At 44.7% G+C, this 22,501-nt stretch overlaps 1 protein-coding gene across 1 annotated transcript; it reads left to right on the top strand.

Moving 5' to 3' along the window:
• The first annotated feature begins 17,315 nt into the window (after positions 1-17,315).
• On the top strand, positions 17,316-22,187 carry LOC4352485 (uncharacterized). The gene is made up of 7 exons (XM_015765325.3): positions 17,316-17,770; positions 18,780-18,971; positions 19,085-19,357; positions 20,161-20,263; positions 20,677-20,795; positions 20,986-21,153; positions 21,244-22,187. Exons 1-7 carry the CDS (start codon positions 17,426-17,428, stop codon positions 21,874-21,876), a joined length of 1,833 nt encoding a protein of 610 aa, XP_015620811.1. The 5' UTR covers positions 17,316-17,425; the 3' UTR covers positions 21,877-22,187.
• Positions 22,188-22,501: the final 314 nt, after the last annotated feature.

Below are 22,501 nucleotides of genomic sequence, written 5' to 3'. Positions count from 1 at the left end.
ACGACAGGGGCGGCCTCCCCATAGTGGCCTCGGGGCCGTCCTGGGGGTCGGGGGCTCCTGGCGTCGTCGGACAAGCGGGCAAAGGGCCAACTCCGGTCGTCAGGGGCCTTAGGCCTCCGTTCGGCTCGGGGGCCTCTTCTCCCTGCTCTCTCCCGGGTCGAGTCGGCACAGGGTTAGCCTCGGGGTCAGAGGGCGATAGGTGCGGCCTTCCCGCAGTGGCCCCCGAGCCATCCTGGGGGTCGGGGGCACCTGGCACCGTCTGACAAGCGGGCAGAGGGCCAGCTCCGGTCGTCGGGGGCCTTGGGCCACCGTTCGGCTCGGGGGCCTCTCTTCCCTGCTCTCTCCCGGGCCAAGCCAGCACAGGGTGGGGATGCGCGGAATGAGGATTGTCCTCATCGCGCTCCACAACCAACGCCGCACTAACCACTTGCGGGGTCGCCGCTAAGTAGAGTAGCAAGGGTTCATTTGGCTCCGGGGCGACCAGAACTGGGGGAGAGCTGAGATACGCCTTCAACTGAGTGAGGGCACGTTCAGCTTCCTCCGTCCAAGTAAACGGCTCGGAGCGTTTGAGGAGCTTAAATAAGGGTAGCGCCTTCTCTCCTAGCCTCGATATGAACCGACTTAGGGCGGCCATGCAACCGGTGACGCATTGCACATCCCTAAGTTTGCTGGGGGGGCGAATCCGCTCTATAGCTCGTATCTTCTCGGGGTTGGCCTCGATGCCTCGGGCAGAGACCAAGAACCCGAGAAGCTTGCCCGCAGGTACACCGAACACGCACTTATCGGGGTTCAGTTTTATGCGGGCGGAGCGGAGACTCTCAAAAGTTTCCGCTAGATCCGAGAGTAAGGTCTCTTGGTTGCGCGTCTTTACAACCAAGTCATCGACATAAGCCTCAACATTATGTCCTATTTGGCTACCCAAAGAAATTCGAGTAGTACGTTGAAAAGTAGGACCTGCATTCTTTAACCCGAAGGGCATTGTCGTATAACAATAGGTTCCTATGGGGGTAATGAATGCAGTTTTTTCCTCATCCTCCCTAGCCATGCGAATCTGATGGTAACCAGAGTATGCATCTAGAAAACACAAAAGGTCGCACCCCGCGGTGGAGTCGACAATCTGATCTATGCGAGGCAGGGGGTAAGGGTCCTTAGGACATGCCTTGTTAAGGTCGGTGTAGTCGATGCACATCCGAAGCTTGCCGTTCGCCTTGGGAACGACCACCGGGTTCGCCAGCCACTCCGGATGGATGACCTCGCGGATGAATCCGGCCTCCAGAAGTCGCGCCACCTCCTCGCGGATGAAGGCTTGACGTTCCGGGGCCTGCCGCCGCACTTTCTGCCGGACCGGCCTTGCGCCCGGCCGCACGGCGAGACGGTGCTCAATCACCTCCCTGGGGACCCCGGGCATATCCGCCGGTCTCCATGCGAAGACGTCAGCGTTTGCCCGCAGGAAGGAAACGAGCGCGTCTTCCTATTTGCCGTCCAGAAGACCACCGATTCGTGTGGTCTTGGACGGGCCGTCGCCCAGGGCAACCTCCTTGACCGGGACCTCGTCGCATGTGATCATCCGCTGCCTCGGGGCGGCGGGGACGGAGGTGCCAAGCCTCTCGTCGCCACCCTCGGGCTTGGACGCGGCGGCGAGGTGGTCCGCGCGCTGCTCCATACAAGCGAGCGTGACTTTGAGGTCGCCATGGACAGAGATGGGGCCACCGGGGCCCGGCATCTTCATCTGGAGGTAGGCGTAGTGGACCGCCGCCATGAACTTCACCAACGCGGGCCTCCCTAGGACCGCGTTGTAGGGCAGACTGAGGTCCGCCACATCAAAGTTCACCCGCTCCGTGCGGAAGTTGGCGGATCCACCGAAGGTGACTGGGAGGTCGATATGACCTAGCGGCCAAGTGTGCCCCGGCGTCACACCGATAATCGGCTGGGACGGCCGGAGCACCATCCCCGGGGCCTTGATGGCGTCAAAGGCTGCGGGGAAAGGATGTTGAGGGCTGCACCCCCATCAATGAGGACACGCCCCAGCTTCACGTTGCAAACAGTGGGGGAAACCACCATTGCGATCTGTCCTCCCCGGGCAACGCACAGTGGGTGGTCGGTCTGGTCGAAGGTGAGGGCAACCTCCGACCACCGCGCCCGGCGCGTCGCCTCATGAGTAGGGGCCGCGGCCAGAAGCTCTCGCTTCATGGCCTTGAGGCTCCGGCGAGAAACGTGAGCACACGCTCCCCCATCGACAGTGGCAATGGTGGCCCCAGGCTCTTGGAAACCTAGGTCATCATCGCCGTCATCGATGTCCTCGGCGGGGGCCTTCTGCTTGGCCTCACTTCGCCGATTGCCGGAAGGAACCGCCGGGGACTTGCCCTCTCGGCGCTCCTGCCTCCTCTCCTCCTCCCACTTCCTCGTCCGCTCAGCCAAACTTTTGACTGCACGGCAGTCCGCGAGGTCGTGAAGGGAGGTGTTGTGGACGGTACACCACTTGCCGGTTGGGCGCTCCCTACTGGGAGCGCCGGCCTCCTTCTTTTTGTCGCTCGCAGGCCTCCCCTTTCGGGTGGCCCGCGAAGCGCCCTCGACGGCGAGGACATGACCCTCGTCGTCGGAATGGGCTGACCTCTTCTTCCTCCTCCTGTCACGCCGCCCTGTCCGAGCAGCGAATCCGGGGGCGGCCGAAGCTGCCACACCGGAACCGGAGGGGTTCCAGGTCCACGCCTCCTCCTTACGAGCCACTCGGTCCGCGAGCTGAAAAAGCTCCGCGGTAGTCTGGGGCTCTTTGGAGGCGATCTTTTCGAGCATGCGGTTGTGCCGCACACCCCCCCTGAACGCGTAGATCACCGCGTGTGCAGGGATGCATGGTATGGTGTTGCGGACTTGACAGAACCGCTGAATGTATGAGCGAAGTGACTCATCATCCCTTCGCTGTACTGCGTGCAAGTCCGCTTCCTCTCCTGGGCGCGGATATGTGCCTTGAAAGTTCATGGTGAACTGTTGGCACAAATCCTCCCAAGAGTGGACGGACGCGGGTGGCAAGTTCATTAACCAACCCCGCGCCTGTCCCTTCAGGGCCATGGGAAAGAAATTCGCCATGACCCTGTCATCACCCCCGGCAGCCTCGATCCCGGTCGTGTAGACCTGGAGAAACTCGGCGGGGTTGACGCTCCCGTCATATTTTTCGGCGATGGTGGGCCGGAACCTTGGGGGCCAACGGACGTTCCGAAGGCTCGCCACAAAGGCTCTACAGCCGACACCACCAACCGGGGGGACGGAGGGCTGATCCCCGCGTCCGTGTTGAGGTGACACTCCGGACGAGGAGGCGCCCTCCGTTGCGTGGGGAGCACGTCGACCATTACGCCGGCGCTCGATACCGATGCGGGCATCTGGCCCCCCACGCTGATCTTCCCGGGTCGGAGGCGCTGACGAGGGAGTGGCAGCCGAATGGCGAGCAACAGCCGCCGCTCGCCGCGCCCTCCGCCTTGACGACACGGAGCCGGTGGTAGCAGCGCCAGAGGTCTTGGTGGCGGAGGACCGCCCACCAGCACCTAGGTGCTGCCGTGCCGTCATGACCAAGTTGGCCACGTCGTCCAGCCAACGTTGGGCTGGAGACTCCGGGTCAGGGACGACGGGCGGGTGACGTAGGAGCGCGCCCGCAGCTTGGAGCGCGCCCTGGGGCGTGCTGCCGTCGCCTTAGACAAGGAGGCGACGCTCCCTATCTCGGCGCCCTTCTCCATCACCCGTGGATGTCGAAGTCGCGGATCCTTCGACCCTCTCGAGCGCCTCCTCCCGCCTAGGACTTTGGCGTGGAGGGGGCGGTGGAGTACGAGCTCGACGGCGTGGGTTCGGCTCCCCGTCGTCACCGCTAACGCTCGGAGAGAGGTTGTGCGCCTTTGCTTGTTCGGCCATTGGGCTGAACAGGAAAAGCTTGGCGCACACGAAAGAATGCGAGAGCTTAGAAAAACACACGCAGAGGTCCCCTACCTGGCGCGCCAGATGACGGAGCTTGGGGCTCCTTACCGGGAGACCGCGCAGGCCCCCCTTTGCCGGTTCGGCCGGGGACCCTGGGTGAGGTTCTAAGCTCCTAGTCTGTGGAAGGTTCGCGAGAATGGAAGAAGCACAAGACACGGGCGATGTATACAGGTTCGGGCCGCTGAGAAGCGTAATACCCTACTCCTGTGTTTTGGTGGATCTATGTATGAAGAAGCTACAAAGAGCTGGAGTGCCAGAGAGCTCTTACACTCGAAACCCTCTCCTCTGGTTCCCAATCCAGCCTCGATCGTTCTAGATCCCTCTCCTAAGTGGGCAAGGTCCTCCTTTTATATCTCAAGGGGATACCACATGCACCATCTCTCTCTTTTGTGTGGGGACTTATCCTCTCTTCATAAATGGACAGAGATTTGTATGGTTGCCGTCCGAATGACCTTCTGATGGGACTGCCCATACCTACCTCCACTTCCGCCGGAAGCAAGCGCGACGTGGGAACATGGCTGTCTGCTGACGACATGACCAGTGTCAGACCGGTCACAAATCGGTCATTCTTGTCCACCACGTGTCAGTTTAGCAATCTGCATGTTCGCCCTTCTTCATACAATATCTTGCTTGTAATGGTTAGGATGAAGCCTGGCATATATCTGACCGGGTCCAACGTGCCACCTCCAGGAGCTAACACGCCGGCTCCGGCTAGGAACGAGTGCTTGGAGGCTCTCATCCTGACGGGATGGGGCGAGGCGTGCGTCAGACCGCCTGTCGCCACCTAACCCACGATCTGATCGGTCTGTGACTGGTCACAGACCGGATAAACGAGCGCGCTGCACTGCGTTACATGCAGCGTGACGCGCTCGTCCAAACCGCAATAAATGCGGTTAGGTGAGCCCCGCTGCGCTCACCTAACCCATACACGCGGCGCAAAACCCACAAGGGGTCGGGGCGCCTCAGCCCTCGGGGCCGAAACAAGAGCGGTCCGACCCCTCGGGGAGACGAAGAGGGGGGGCGGCCACATCACCCTCGGGCCCGACCCCCCCGAAGGGGTCAGGCCTCGTGGGTGATTGCTCATGCCCAAGCCTCTAGTCATGATACTCCCGGTCCCATGTCACCAACAACGGGTATCCCCCGTCGACAAGTACCCTTTTTTTTTATCAAAGCTTCATCATGATGAAACCTAATATGCCTTATCCTATTAGTGAACAGAAGGAATATATTGGTTTAAATCTAACAATCAAATATGGCTGCATGCAAAATAGACAAAAACTGAAAAACCGTATTTTTAGGATAGACATAAATGAAAATATTCTAACAAGGGAGGCCATGAGATAGTAACAATTTTACATAGTATTTAATAGATATCGTTCTTTTAGATTATGGCTACTAATTTGTTATGAAGAATTGAGTACGAAAATAACAAGGACACGCATGCGTGCAGCTCTACCAGCTGCCACAGACAGTTGGTCTATACATGCCTAACTTGCAGCCATGAAGCTATAGTAAAGATTGTACTATGGCAATCATTCCAACAAACCCAAATGTACAAACGGTCGGGCCATTGCTAGGGCAGCTCTAGACAATAGTCATTATTCATTAATATGTTGAACTTAATTATTAATTAAACCCTGAACATAATTAAACCTTTCTATACATTCATACCTTTAAGGCTGTAATGAAATTATGCTAAACAAACAGCAATTGATTGAATTGATAAAAAAATAAACATATATATGCTCTCATGAATCACCACTTAGGAGTATTTGTTGTCATGGACCGTGTCATTTCTAATTTATAATGAATTTGATCCCTACCTAACCCCTGTTCGGAATGTGAGAAATTTTCTCGGTTCATCATGGAATTGAAGTAATGATACATTCTGCATATTTCCCATGAAACCAATGACCCATTTTCTTCTCGAACTCGCATGAGAAACCAACAATCTATGTTCCGATGTTTTCATATATAGCTAGAAGGGGAAAAACCAATTGGGAACATTTAATACGATCGATTGAGGCATATATAGTCATGGAGTTTTTTTGTGTCCTATAACTCTATCAAAATTATGTAGTACTCTACACTAATTTTACATTAGTTGGCATCATGTTCCTACATAAATATAAAAAAATTCAAAACACTAAAATCACGACCTGCAGCAGCCAGATCTGCAGGTGCTTGGGTGGCAAATCCAATGGAGGAATCTCTCCGGTCTTCAAAATGTGTACTACTAAATATAAATCATTATCTCTGGGTGTGTCAAGTGGTAGCATGCATATGGATTGCATATATTGTTGCAGGGTCCATTTCAAGTACTGCAAACACTGCATAAGCTACATGGCCATCCATTACAAAATGTTGGAGATATCATCACAAAGTGCATGAGCATCCTTCTTTTGAAGCACCATTTTTGAACTGGTAGTACTTTGTTTATCCTGTAGTTGTAGGGCATGCATGTAATGGTTTTGGTCCTACTCCAGCCTAGAAAATATTCCATGTGCATATGGTATGTTCAATTTGTACTGCCTAGCTATCACAAGAGAACATGCATATCTTTGTCCCTTTTTTCAGATTCTCATGTTTTTCTTCTTTTTTATTCCAGTATGCTATCTCGATCATTCTATAGTAAAACATATAGATGAAATGCTCACATATACAAATGTCACTTGAAATGTTCCACAAAAAAAATTAAGGGTCGGTGAAATATGATGCATTTGGGGTGTTAGGAATTTTGTTGTTTAAGCTGATTAACTATTCATATATATCCAATATTATATGGTTTTACAACTTTCTCGTTCATTATAATCACTTAACAATATTACTCCCTCTATTCTAAAATATAAGCATATCTGCTCGTTTTCGAAAATGTATCTGGACGGAAGGATGTCCAAATACATTTTTAAAATACTCATAGAAAATGCTTATATAAATATTTTGGAACATGCGTACGTATATATTAAGAAAGTATCGATGGTACAGTAATAGTCAATAATGCTGACTAGCATATATATATATATATATATATATATATATATATATATATATATATATATATATATATATATATATATATATATATATATATATATATATATATATATATATATATATATATATATATATATATATATATATATATATATATAGACTTGAAATGAAAACGGAGGATGAACATACACATCCTTAAGATATATGTACTCCCTCTGTCAAAAAAAGCTAACCTAGGCTGTGTTTAGATTCAAAGTTTGGATCCAAACTTCAGTCCTTTTCCATCACATCAACCTGTCATACACACACAACTTTTCAGTCACATCATTTCTAATATCAACTAAAATCCAAACTTTGCGTTCAACTAAACACAACCCTAGCCAACCTAGGTTGACTTTTTTTTTGGGGAGTATTGGGCCCTGTTTAGTTCTGATATAAAAATTTTACACCATGTCACATCGAATTTTTAACACCTGGATGAAGTATTAAATATAGGTTAAAAATTAACTAATTGTACAGATTGCAACTAATTTGCAGGATGAATCTTTTAAGCCTAATTGCTCCGTGATTTAACAATATGGTGCTACAGTAAACATTTGCTAATGACGGATTAATTAGGTTTAATAAATTCGTCTTGCGGTTTACTAACGGATTTTGTATTTAGTTTTTTTATTAGTGCCCGAACACCCTATACAACACCCTATATAATACCCAATGTGACACGCCAAAACTTTACACCCCTAGATTTAAACACCCCCTTGATTGCAAATTGGCAGACACATCACACATGTGCACCAACACTTTGGTCATGAGCAAGAGTGCAGCTAGGCAGATGGTCTTCATTGGCAGTGTACTTGGGACAGATAAACTGCCATGCACCAGCAAGCTGCAGACCTCTGGCCTCTCCAAGTGGTCGACCAGAATTCAAGCTCTCAAAAACCAAGAAAACTGCGAATCATATCATATCCATCGAGCTGTGTGATGATCAGTACTACCAGCTAAACCAATGCAAGCTAGCTGTGTGATGATCGGGGTAGAGGACAACCGGGCCCTTTACAACCAGGCGTTGCGGGCACGGCGTGCTATAATATTGATCATCACCTCAATATATTCCAATGTGGCTTTAACTGTAGCAAATTGAAAACAACATGTAGAGACGGTTTTGTATACTACCTCCATTCTAAAATATAACAACTTTTAGCTATGAATCTGGACACATAGTAGTGTTCAGATTCATAGCCAAAAGTTGTTATATTTTGGGACGGAGGGAGTAGCTTTCAGCAACAGAGGGGAGGCAAAGGGTCGGAGATAAGCCACGCCATAGGGGACATCGATGACGGCGCAACCATAACGGGAAAGATATGACATGTGTCTGAATTAGGGTTACTAGAGTGTGGTGTGGGAGAGGGAGGAGTTTATTGTGGCTGTTGTTTAGAGGTTGTGTAGTGGTAGCGCAAACTGAATGATAGGTATTTTTAATTGATTTAGATATAGAGGATATATGCACATCCATATAAGTACGTGTATGGTCGATATCTATGAACTATATTGCTCCCTGATTGTATAGCTAGCGAGGTTACACAGAAAATTAAAGAATGTAAGCATTATTTCACATTACGGATACAAAGTAATGAATAACCAAAACACCCCATAATTTTGCAACGTGCATACATCTAGTTGTGTGGATAGTGCGATTACATATACAGTACATCCGATTCACATTCTACCACTTTGTTTCAGGAGTTCGTGATCAATTAATTAGATCCTAGGTTGGCCAATATATTTGTCCATGTCTTAGCGAAGAAGGGTTGTTCTAACGAATATTGTACGACCTTCACTAGAGTTTTTATGATGTCATATAGTTATTTACTAAAACAAACCATTATTGTTGAATAAAATGCCAATAGATAGAAAAAGACCGATTCACCTAACTTTATCGATCCTCGACGCACTGGATAGATTCCGATTGTAACCCACTCATAATCCAACCACCATAATTTCCCCACATCACACCTTTTACCATTTGTCATTCTATGAATATATATAAAATCCAAAAGGACAAATTCACACCCATGCATCACAAAACCATGCCTATACTACATACCTAACTGAATGATGCCAAACACAAATATGGACCCCTTGCAAATGAGAAAAATCAAAGAAGATGATAGTAGGGGCCAAGGGAGGGGGGACATGATCACATGAGATGAGAGGGTGATCTCTTGTGCTAATTGCAGCTAGCCCACAAATGGTTGGCCAAAGGAAAAAAAAACATAAAAATCATCAACATCTCCATGGCCGGCTTCACCAGCTAGCTAGAGCTATCTCCAGTCCAAGCCCACGATGTATGTCATGTCAGGGCACGAGTACATGTACATGTGTGTCTGTCGCATTGTGCTTAATTTGGCTAATTAATTATTACACTCTTGCCATTTGTTTCTTGGCTTATTTAAGCCACATTTAAAAAGGAATTTTAAACATCATTATATAGTCAATTTTAAGATTTTCTTTCTCCATGGTAACTTATTTCGCAGCATAGATTTCAAATTGCTAAAAATACATATATATATAAAAACTTTTACTCACAAATTATTTTGGTTACTTTGTTTATTTTTTTACAGCCTTATTAATTAGTCGTAGAGCAAACGATGAGATGCTAAGATCACACGATGATTTGATATGATCTACGAGGGATTATGATTAATATTTTGGATTATTGTACTAATTAATGCTGTTGTAGTTGATGCTAGATTTTTTTTTCAAAGTAAAACGTTGCCGTTAGCCTGGATTTTTTACATTTTGGTCCTTTTAAAAAACTTATTTCACAAATAGACCCCTAAAAAACTTATCCAAGCCGTTAGCTGTTGCGAAATAAGTTTTTTAAAAGTCCCAAAATGTGAAAAATCCAGGCCGTTAGCTGTTGCTAGCTACTGCTACCCGTACAAAATCACTACCAGTGTGCGCTGCGCTGCACTGCACTGCACGTCCTCGTTTGCCTGCGTGCGTTGACCAAACGGGGCCCACGAAAACCGGGTGTGGGCCCAGGTTTCAGTGACACAGGCAACTATTCAACTGGCTGATGCCTTCTGAGCACAATGCTGGGGGGCTGGACCGTCCGACAGCTTTTGTTTCACACAGTTATGGCAGTATTTAGTACCCTTCAAACTTTTAAAAATTTCATCGCATCAAATATTTGATACATGTATAAAGTATTAAATGTGAAAAAAAATAATTGCACAGTTTACATGTAAATTGTTATACGAATCTTTTGAGCCTAATTACGCCATGATTTGATAATGTGATGCTACAGTAAATGTTTGCTAATGACGGATTAATTAGGCTTAATAAATTTGTGTCACAATTTACAGGCGGAATCTATAATTTATTTTGTTATTAGTCTATATTTAATACTTCAAATGTACGTCCGTGTACTTTAAAAAAAATTTAGTACACGAACTAAACACGGCCTATGTTTGATCTTATGCGGGCATTGTGTTAATTTATGGCTTCATCCAGGATGAATAGGTTCTTTGGGATTGGAATTTTTTTCCCTTTCACGGCACCAACATCATTGGCGCCGTGGTCTAACATATATTGGCGCCATCCCTTTCGTCCCTTTACAGAAGCTAAGTCACTAATGTGAGGGGGTTGGCACCAATGTCATTAGCGTCGAAAATCTATTTATATATTTTTCAAAAAATCATGTAATTAAAAATATATATGTACAAAAATAGGTCCTTGGTGTTGGTGTTATTGTGCTGAGGACATATCTATAAATATTTTTTTATTACAAACAAATATGTTCATTTTAATTACAAATAGATATATCCTCAAGGCAATGCGAAAGGAGTTCATTTCTAAAATAGGTTTTCTAGGGAATTATTTGCAGAATAAATTTTCAAAAAGGACCAAAAGTTAAAAAAAATATCATGTTCTTTGGGATGGATTATATCACAAAGAACACCAGACATTTAGGACAACATGGTTTTGCAAGTTGTCGTGGAGTAAGATAATATAGGTATCTAACGCAACTGATAGATGGGGATCAATGTCTCAATAGTATTGCTGATATTGCTACAGATTGCGGATTGGTGTAGAAAACCAAATTGATGAAATTTTGAATAATTATTCCCTCCGTATATAAGACAGAGAGTAGTAAACCTAAATTTGTGTTATGTATGAATATGACCTTTTCGTGAGCTATCACGCTACAACGGTAGAACATCTAGATTATGAAGAGCTACCTCCATTATTGATTTTGAAAGGACTGGACATATCTTGATTTCAAAATGTCTTTAAATCATTTTCTATAAAACGTTCAGTTAATAGCTACAACCAAAATTGTCTAAAAATACCCTAAAAATATGAAAATATTGGTTATAGTTTTTACACGCCGAATATATTTGTAGTTTGGCTAATGATCACACAAAATCTCCATTTTTTTCTTTTAAATCTTTTTCGCGAACGCGCAAAAGGATTGCATGTCAATATATTAGAAGAAAAGAGTTATAGTCACACGACGCAATCAGCCAGACCGGCTTATGCAGAGGGAAGGGGAAAAAAAGCAAAAAAGAAGCTGGAGCTTAAAAAACTGCGGCGGCTAAATACAAACTCCAAGCAGCGGGAAGGGGCCGAGCCACTCTACACTCCCAACAAGTCCCCAAAAGTGGCAACGCCAGCTAAAGACCACAGATGGCTCTCTGAGCATGTGTTTGGTTTGGGGACAAGGTGGGATGAGTTGGATCCATCCCTGTTTTTTGGAATGGGATGATCCCATTTTCTGTTTGGTTGAAAGGATGGAACGAATCCTATTTTTTTGTTTGGTTTGAAGGATATGATGGGTTGGAATGATCCTATGCCTTATTTGGATAGAGGGATGAAGGTGGGATTTCTGGAGTGTACACATTGTAAAATAACATTTAGACATGAAAATTACACTATTTGAAAATTAAATACCGTTAATATCGCTACATTTTTAATCAGTATACATCAATTCTTGTATCAATCCGTTCATAGAAAATAACACATGGCCATCATCTACTGTCAAGAAATTTACCTAAAAAAACAACACATTTTTGAACTAATTATACTGCTGTTGGTTCAATTGCTACTGACTAATTGACTTCATTCATACTTACTGATAATACTATGATAGCGATCAAGCGCTTCGGAGATGAGAATTGACAAATATCAGTCTCTCTGATCAATACCAATTATTGGATAGAGAAATTTACAGAAGGATAGCAGAGTAGCGACCGGCAAGAGAAGAGGCATCATTAGCTCCCTGCTCGTGCGCTCCCACCGCCGCCTTGCCCCTGCTTGCGCCGTTGGCTCACCCTTGCTCACGCGCTCCCGCCACCGCTTCATCCCTGCTCGCGCCGCTGGCTCGCCCCTGCTCCCGTCGCCGCCTCGCACGCTGGCCGCCGATTCGCCCCTGCTCCCGCCGCTAACCCTAGAACGCAGTCGTGAGGAGGAGCTGAAAAGAGCGAAGGGAAAAAAAAGGGTGGGCCGTGAGGGTTACCGCGCCTCACACGCGTGCGGAGGTGGGATGAATCCGTCCACCAGTTTTTGGCGGATGAGTTGGTCCCGAATATTGAAGGAATATTCTCTTTTGGAACCATCCTATCTCATCTAGTCTCTCAACCAAACACATGTAAAAATGGGATGATCCTATCCCATCCCGGGATATCCCTTCAACCAAACACATGCTGAGTAGATGGACTCCAAAACCACTAAGATCGAAGAGAGCGCAGAGTCGAAAACCCTAGAGTTTCGTTTAAATCAAAATACGCCCTACATAAAAACTGAAAGGTGAGTGATTATAAGTTATTTGATCTGTCAAGCTACCTCTCGCTAATCATTTTCAGCGTGAGAATGGAATTCGTCATGAAGCTCAAACCCAACCATGCAAGAATGGAATATCCAGGCATAAGATCGCATTGATACCAAAAGAATAAACATGATTCCATCAGGTTATTCCTTGAGAGTTTTAGTTCTTGGGGCCATTACCCTCACAAATTAATTCACAGTTCGATCCAAGCCGATCGATTTGCTCCCAAATTTTAAATGGTTTGTTTAAATTTGAAGTCGTAACGTGTGACGTCTCTCTCCCAGGATGTGGGGCCCACCTGTAGGGAGAGCTTTCATGCATATGCTCTGCCATATTCTCCCTCGTCAAGCAGAGATTCCAGCTTACAAAGAGCAGAGAAGCAGAGATGTCTCCTCCTATCATTTGGAATGACCATAATGCCCTTACCTGAAAACCCAATATTTTTTTTAAAGAACATCTTTTATGGGAAAATAACAAAATTAATATACAGATAGTTTGACTACTCCAAGTAGTTAGAAAGAAATCCAAATGGTCACAACAAGACCTCGATCATGTAAAAATAGTTGCAGCCGAAATTATGATGACGATACTATTAATTAAACATCAGCGAATACAAATAGGCTCTCATAGTTATTTGGAATTTTGGGAGATAAATGGGTATGGAAAATCCATATAATCGAAATGTTTCTTACTCAATATGAAAGAAAAATAATTAGTATCAAACTAATGTAATATAACTTATCATTAAGAAGAAAAGAGTAAATTTCACAGAACTACATATACTTGAGTCAAATTATCGCAAAACTATAGATTTAAGGTGATGTATCATAAAACTACAGATTTAACAATAAATTTATCACAAAACTACAGGTTTAAGGCTAAGTATCATAAAATTATAAATTTAGTAATAAAATTATCACAAAACTACAGATTTTGGGGTTTATTTCCTTAGCTCTGATATTATGTTTGACTTATAATTGTCCAAATTTTATAATTAATTGATGTAAAACATGTAATTTGTGATAACTTTATTACTAAATATGTAGTATCTTAAATATGTAGTTATGTGATAAATTTGGTATTAAATATATAGTTTTATGATGCATCTTGTGATAGTTCGGCTAAAGTACATGTAGTTTTGTGAAATTTACTCTTAAGAAAATGAAATTTGCTATGTAAGTTGTGATGTCATTGATGACATGCTTCTTATAAATAGCATCCTGGTACCATCTCAGGATGCATGTTTACATGATTGAATGATTAAAGAAATAGGGAGGGCAAACTTGTCCTGTCACAACATGAGAGAGTACGTAATATGAGTAATTTACTATATTCCAGGAGCAGAAGCTATGAAACACTATTGGTCAAGACGAGAGATTTTGCTATAGGCTTATCCTTACTTGCTGAAGACGGCAACGCTCATGTAACAAGCAATCGAGTATGCACGTACTCTACTTATCATTAAGAGGAAATTAACAACGTTGTAGCTTATAATTTATTGTCACTTACTTAGTAGAAATTCTCTCATATTCATAAACTATATAACTAACCATAATTGTGGCTTATAATTTACTGGACACAAAAACTATAGCAATCCACAATAATTAAATAGTCCAAAGTGATTTTATGGCAATGTTAGGCATGAGCCAAACGACCCCTTAATATCGTTAAAAACATACTCACATGTGTATAATTGTAGATACTACACTATAAAAAACATTTTTTCCGGATGAGCCCCGGCCCCCTCTAACTTACAGTCAAGCCGTAACATCGTCCGCCTATGATAATGTTGGTTTGGGAAAAATAATGCTATAATTTAAACCTTGAGAAATAATTAATGTCATGTAACTCCTACTCCATCATTGAAAAAGTACTCTTTTTTTAACAAAAAAATATGGCTACAACTTAGGAATATATTAGATACAACCTTTTTATGTTGTTTATATGGTTTAGGTACAAGGAGTACATCGGAGGAGTATTACAAAACCGTGTTGTAGAAGATGGAATGCTTGTTACTTAATTGTTAGACAGATAGGGTACCGTTCAAAAAGATTAATCGGAACATGGTAGGTTAATTGAAGTTATGTGGAAATTTAGTGTTTTTAACTAACGGCATACTCCCTCCTCCCAAAATAAAACCAACCTAGATAACGATGGAACCCATCGTTGCTTAGGTTGATTTATTTTGGGAGAGAGTATTTAAGAAACAAAAACTCTCCCAAATAGTGTAGTTTTTCGTTCAGATTCTAATAAGATACATTTGCATAATGCATAAAATAATCTATAAGAGATTCTCATAAGCTAGATTCCCACCCATTGCTCCTCATAATTGAACCTCTTCTAAACATGCCTTATGTAAGAAGCTGGACTGCTTAAAAAGCTAGAGACCCTAATAAAAGTTGCTGCTTAAAGTTACCTAGGCAGGCATATGTCGTAGATAATAAGCTAGCTCGGCTTGTTTGAGCTCGTTATCTTAACGAGCCAGCTCGACTCGGCTCATGAACGTTAATGTGCTAAAAGGCTAAGCTCGGCCCTGCTGGTGAGCTTAAGCTCGTTATCGAGCCATATCTTATTTATATCATATTAATAATTTCAAACTCATTATCATATTACATAATAATAAACACTAACTAATAAAGAACTCACTAAATAAAAATAGTTTGGATGTAATTAACATATTAAGCACTAACTAAAAAGTACTCCCTCCGTTTCAGATTATAAGATGTTTTGACTTTGATCAAAGTCAAACTGCTTCAAGTTTGACCAAGTTTATAGAAAAAAATAGTAATATTTTCGACCCATGATAAATTTATTATATATATATATATAATTATTAATATAGTAAAACTAATTTGGTAATATAAATATTACTATATTTGTCTATAAGCATAGTTAAGCTTGAAGCAGTTTGACTTTGATCAAAGTCAAAACATCTTATAACCTGAAACGGATGGAGCACTAAATATATAAAGATATGGTGATATCTTATACTAACGAGCTAAACGAGCAGATTGAGAGCTAGCTTGTTAAGCCCATGAGCTAAAAAGCTAGCTCAGCTCGACTCATTAACACTACGAGTTCGATCCAATCCAAACAAAACTTTCTACCAGCCGATCGATCCGAGTTATGAGCTTCAAGCTTTATTTTTTCCCCTCACCTATCAATAACCACGGTTCACGGTAACAAATAGTAAGTGCCAATGTTTTTTGGAAAAAGTACAATTTACCCCCGAACTATCGCGGTCAACCGAATTACACCCTTGAACTCGAAAACCAGACATTCTACACCCTCAACTATTGAAACTGGACAAATAAGTCCCGTGAACAGTGTTTTGAGTGCTTTTGACTTGACTTTGCACAAGTGGCGCCAACGTGGTAATCCAATCAGCAAAAAAAATATAAAAAACAATCCATGGTCCACCTGTCATACCTCTCCCTCAACCTGATCTCTCAACCCATTCCATCTCTCTCACGCACGTGCTAGGGCCAGGCAGCAGGCGACCGACAGCGGAGGCGGAGCTCCCCGGGCGGCTGAGGCGGAGCGGGCGGCCGACGGAGGCGGAGGCAGAGCGGGCGGTTGGCGGGCGGCTGAGGCGGAGTGGGAGGCCGCGAGGTGGAGGCGGAACGGGTGGTGGGCGGCAGAGGCGGAGCTTCCCGGGCAGTGCCGCGGCAGGCGGCGGAGGCGGAGCTTCCCGGGCGGCGGGCGGCTGAGGTTGAGGCGGAGGCAGAGCAGGCGACCGACGACGCTGTGGAGGAGGGCGTTGGCAGGGGCGACGTGGGAGTAGGCGTATGTGGCTGGCGGCAGACGACAGTATGCGGGGGACGGTGGCGCGCGGGGGGCGGGCAATTGGCGGCGGCGCGAAACGAGGAGGGGGAACCGGTCAGCAGGCTCTATGAAGGGAAGGGGAAGGGGGAGGCCGCAGCAGCGTCGGCGTGTCCGATTTCTTCAAGTCCGGCTTGTCCGAGCTCCACGCCGCCGCCTCGCTCCAAGTCCCGCTGCCCTCGCCGCCAATCGGTCGCCCGTAGCTGCCTCCGCCCCCTTTCGGCCGCCGTCCTTGGCTCCTCACCTGTTGCCCGCAATTGCCTCTAGGCGCCGGTGCTCTCTCCTCTATTCACCAAGAGAGAGAGGGAGAGAAGGTAGGATAGAAAAAAAAACCGATGACAAGTGGGCCCCACAATATTTTTTTCTGACTATATCGACATGTGTGTGCAGGTTGAAAACCGTTTCGAATTGAGTTTGGGTAGTAATTTATCCGGTTTTAAGAGTTTGGGGTGTCAAATGTCCGGTATTATAGTTTAAGTGGGTAAATCGTAGTGCCGCAATAGTTCAGATGGTAATTCGCACTTTTTCCTTTTTTTTTAAACAATACTGTCAATATGTCATTATTTGAAACGTTGCCAGATGGTGGGCCCGAGCTAAGCAAGATGAACCCCCAGGGGCAAAACGGTCTCTTTACCACCCCCCCACCCCTCCCCCTCCCAGAGTCCCAGTCTCCCTCCAATTTAGCCTACCCCCCTCCCCCCCTCAAACCGCAGCAGCGCCTTCCAACTCCCACCGGCGACGATCCCCTCGCGGCGAACGCGCGCGCGCAACGAGAAGCCAAGAAACCCACCTCGCCTCGCCTCTCCCTCGCCATCGCCGATGGGAGCCAAGGGCGGGATGGCGACGGCGGCGGGCACGGCGGTGCTGGTGTACCTCGTGCTGTCGGGCCGCCTCTGCGGCGACGCCGCCGGCGACGAGGACCAGACGATATCCGCCGCGGTGTCCGCGGCGGTGGAGGCGCGGAGGAGGCGGAGGAAGGAGGAGGCCGGCCGGGCGAGGAGGCGCGGAGCGCGGGCGCGGCGTTGGCCGGAGCGCGCGCCCGCCGGGTGGGGGGAGGCCGCGGCGGCGGCCGCGCGCACCGTGCGGTACACCTACGGCGAGACGCTCGGCAAGTGGCCCCTCGGCGAGATCGCCTTCGGGCTCAAGTACTACATGCGGCAGCAGGTGCGCTCCTCCCTCCTCCCTCCTCCGCCGCCGCCGCCGCCGACGACGAGCTGATTGATCGCTAATAGCCTAATACTAGCACAACTATGACTAACTGCGCCGCCATGGGAGATTATTCGGTCTTGCCGTGCTCTCTGTTCTTGCGAGAGATTTTTCTCTGCTTCTTTCTTTTCTTTTTTTCTCTCTTATTTTTTTTTGCCGATTTTGGGGTTCGTTGGAAGGAGGCGTAGAGGGGATTGGTTTCTTCCCGGTCAAAGCTTGCCGTTTTTTCTTCATTGGATTTTTGCTTGGATTTTCGAGGAACAAAAAATATCTCCATCACATTTTTGGATTTAGAGAAAACAGAATCTCTTATCTTTGTTGCTTGCAAGCAAAGAGAACAATGTGCAACCACTGCGTGAATAGATTTTTCCTACTCACTTATTTTCTTCTCTTTTTTTTCTCTTGGTATTTAGTTATTTACAGCGCGGTAATAACTGGTATATTTAGCTTTTTTTTTGGGATGATTTTCTCATTTGGGACTTGGCGGCAAAACCGATATTCGTCTTACCCAGTCATATCCAATGTGTGATAAGAACTTAAGAAGCATCGAAGTAAAAGAAATAAAAATTAGCAAGGTGTTGGATTAGTTCATGACGTTATGTGACTCTTAAGAAAGACTAATGTGATTCTGTGGCTGCAGTTCTACCGTCCATTGCTTGGAAGTTACCAGCCTTCTCTTAAAATTTTCACCAATGTATAAAGCCTACTTTGCTTTCAAAATAACGAAATTTACTGCAGCTACTTTAGGCTCGACGATGCAAAAGTTCATACTCCGTATATAGTTAGGTCTGAACCCGATAGGTGATAACTAACTTTGGGAAAAGATGATAGTTGCTTGGCTGCTCAAAGTATTCTACATTCAATAAACAATTTACTCCATTGTCTTCGCCGCGTTGTTATCAGCCCTTTTTGTTGTTGAAGTACATATTTTAGCATGGCCATGAACACTTCACTTTACTTTTTTCAGGGTAATCTTCAGCATGAGTATGCTGGAAGCAATTCTCAACTATTGGAAGGGCCTGTGGTAAAGGAGGAGCTAATCTCACTATTAGGATACCTTAAGCTATGCATGTATTTCTCAAAGAAGCCATACAAAGTGTTCATGGAGTTCGGTGGATATGACGAAAGCGATGTTCTTATAAAGAAATCTAAGGCGAGGGTGCGTAAGTATCAATCGACTTTGTGTTGTTGGATATAAACGGACTTCTTTAATTTTAGTACATATACAAAACCTGGACAAATTGATTGAAATTATGTGTTATTGTTGTGCAGCTTATGAAGCCTTCTTTCACAGTTGTCCGCGATAGAAGTGCGAAATGCTTCCTCCTTTTTATTCGGGGGGCGATCAGCGTTAAGGATCGGTTGACGGCGGCAACCGGAGCAGAGGTTCCATTTCATCATGTTGTGACACAAGATGGTCATGTCTCCAAATTGGTGCTGGGACATGCTCATTGTGGAATGGTAGTGGCAGCTCGCTGGATTGCAAATCAGGCCATTCCTTGCCTCAATGAAGCGGTTGCGCAATTCCCAGATTATGGAGTGAAGGTAATTTATTTCCCAGACCTTTACAGATGCAATTTTAAGTTAATTGCAATTAGAGCCTACCCACTAGTTGTCAAGTTGGACCATTCTTTTATGATGCAGTTTATAGAACATTTCTCTTCTTACTCTCATTTAGACAGGGATATGCCACCAAAACCAAATCATAGTTTAGCAGTAATCTTCTAGGCTTATCTTGAAACATGGTTCAAGGGAGATGTTTTCCTATCCAAGTTACGCCAAAATTTTCCAAAACATGTGCAAGAAAGCAAGTGGATGGGAAACATGGAGTTTTAACCAATTAGAAACAAGATATTATTCCTTACCTTGAAGTCAAAGTGAGAAAGACTTTCAAGTACTCTTACTATGCATATTTTATGGACTTCCTAGGATTCTCTAGTGCTGAGAAAGACAATTCAGAAGCGAGCATAGTTAGTCCAAAAGTAAGCTAAAAGTTGTGCCTAGTAGTCTAGCACAAAGGGACAAAGTGGAAACAGCACTTAGAAGCTCAACAATTTAGACTAATAACTACGAATTTTGTTTCACAAACTAGTAAAACTGTTATTGCGTATTTTGCTTATTGGCATACATCGTGTATTTATTTATTATCCAAACGACCATTATACTTTATTTAGAGAAAGTGTGCAGTCTACACAAACCTATGTAGCCTTTTTTTAACAATCTCAATGTAGTTGCATTCATTGTAATCAAGTTTTCTCGTGGTACAAGATGATGAACACTGTGCACTACATCTGATCATTTTTGTTTGCTTACTCAAATCACAGCATTTCTGTTGTTATATATTTTAGATCATTGGGCATTCAATGGGTGCTGGCATCGCTGCAATATTAGCATACATTCTGCGTGAGAATGAGAAGTTATCATCATCCACATGTCTTGCATTTGGACCAGGTATGCATCATGGAGCACAAGCAACTAGTTTACCATTGTTCACGGACCTTGGAATTGCATTCTTAACATAAGAAAATATATTTCACTAAAAGGCCATATTAGCACCTTACACACCAATATAGTCTCATGGAATGGCATTTGCACGCCTACAATTTAAAAGCTATTAATTAATTGTTATAAAAAAATTCTAGCTTTAACTATTCAGCAATGAACAAATGTTTGAAGGATCTTATGATTTTTACATATTCAATTTTTTTTGGACAAAGATTACATGTCCAATCGATCGCGATGTACATATACATCTGTAGAATAAGTAGAATAACTCCATGTTCTTCTTTTGATTCTACAAAATTATGATGTAGAAATACTTGATGTGAGATAGTAATGCTCCCTGTCCTACTATTTCTGTTCAGCTGCTTGCATGACATGGGACTTGGCTGAGTCGGGTAAAGACTTCATCACAACCATTGTCAACAGAAATGACCTAGTTCCATCTTTTGGCAAAGTTTCTGCTGCCAAGCTCCGTACAGAGGTACCTCTCAGCTACCTGAATTCATGAGCAGATTCCTAAGTATGACGATCAAAACGGGAACCAAGAACTGTATCGCAGATGCAGTTCTTTAGAGCATATCATTTATAAAATTCTTCCCTGCAAACAGTTCTTGGAAGCTAGTAAAAGATAATCATTGCAACATATTTACCGTCGCGGTCATTGATGACAGGTCATGGCATCATCCTGGGTACATGACCTTCGTGAGCAAATTCAGCAGACCAGATTCTTGGGCTTTGTCAATCGCTCTGTGAGCTTCATCCGATCGCACGTGCCATTCGTCTCTGATCCAAGATCCAAGGTTGTAGATGTTGACATGCTGGTGCCCAACAGCTCTGAGGTATGGCAGCTAGATTGTTGCAAACACCAGTTCTTCGAACAAGCTAATCATACTTGTCACCTAAATAGTTGATTCATGATTATTTGGCAGGCTGATCAGGTGAAGCCTTCGTCAAATTCAGATGCTGTGGTGAAGAAACGCCATGCAATAGCTTGCTGGTCATGTGTTGCTGCACATAAGCATTCCATTGACTCTGCAAAACATGGAACTCATGACATCACAAATCAAACTGATGTCAATGTCAAAGCTGAGAAAACTGACATCGAAACGGCACAACTAGTCTCAATTTCCATGGAAGAACTTGACCTTCAAGAATCAGATAATGACGATGATACCGACAGAGGGGAGAATGAGCCAGCTCTCAATGAAACAGACGAAGATCAGGCCGTGGAGCTTCTAGAAACCTTGACCGACAACCCACACGAGCCGTCATCGTCGAGCCAAAGTCAAGATCCCCCCCAGCTCTACCCTCCAGGAAGAATAATGCACATGGTTGGATTGCCATCATCATCAGAGCCAAACAGTACAAGTGAACAAGGTGAGGAGGTCGTTGCCTTGTATGAGACACCTCGACATCTTTACAGCAAGATTCGCTTGGCGAGATCCATGATAAGGGAGCATTACATGCCCAAGTACATCAGGACAATGGAGCTGTTGATCGACAAGCTCGTCGCCGAGGAGGAGGACGGCATCGATGACGACCACAGATTGGGATCATTGTAGCATTGGCTGGTGTACAGAATAATTGTTGTTGTTATTGTTGTACAGATTATGGAAAAGAAAAAAGGCAGCATGGTTTTCAGATTGCTAGTAGCTGTACCATAGTTCTGATGATTGTTTTCATGGTTTGTGGTTAGCATCCAGGAGGCTGTAAACTCCTGATAGATTGTGTTATGATGATTCGCTGTCATTTCCTTTTGACAGCGGCCATCACAGGAAGGGCTAAAGAGCTGAACCTCGTGATGGTTTCTGTAATTCAGAAGCAATTTGTTTGTTTTTAGCTGTGAATATTAATCTCCAAGGAGATAGGCTAATCCATGACATCTCTCTGAAATGCATATGCGTACTAACTTTAATTTTATTTCAAGGATGTATGTTAAATTCAATCTGGGGCTGTGTCATATTTTTCTTCTTCTTTTTAAACTGTCATCTGCAATTCTGCATTAGATCATACCTTTCTTATGTCATGCGAGTTACACAGTTTCGGTCATTCAGACTGTCTTCTTGATCTTTTCATATCTGAGCTTTGTGATGCACCATGAGACATTTAGTTCATGTCGCTGCATTTGATTATTCGTAAATGCACTAAACATCTTTGGTTATTGATTTGACCACTTTTGGGGAATAA

The sequence above is a fragment of the Oryza sativa genome, chromosome 12 (genome assembly GCF_034140825.1).
Source record: "Oryza sativa Japonica Group chromosome 12, ASM3414082v1".
In the NCBI taxonomy this organism is placed as follows: domain Eukaryota; kingdom Viridiplantae; phylum Streptophyta; class Magnoliopsida; order Poales; family Poaceae; genus Oryza; species Oryza sativa.
This window is presented reverse-complemented; position numbering and strand designations above follow the sequence as displayed.

Coding starts and splice junctions, on each gene's coding strand:
- LOC4352485 (XM_015765325.3), top strand. CDS start 17,426: ATGGGAGCCAAGGGCGGGATGGCGACGGCGGCGGGCACGGCGGTGCTG. Junction 18,972..19,084: donor TAAAGAAATCTAAGGCGAGG/GTGCGTAAGTAT, acceptor ATTGTTGTGCAG/CTTATGAAGCCTTCTTTCAC. Junction 20,264..20,676: donor ATGTCTTGCATTTGGACCAG/GTATGCATCATG, acceptor ATTTCTGTTCAG/CTGCTTGCATGACATGGGAC.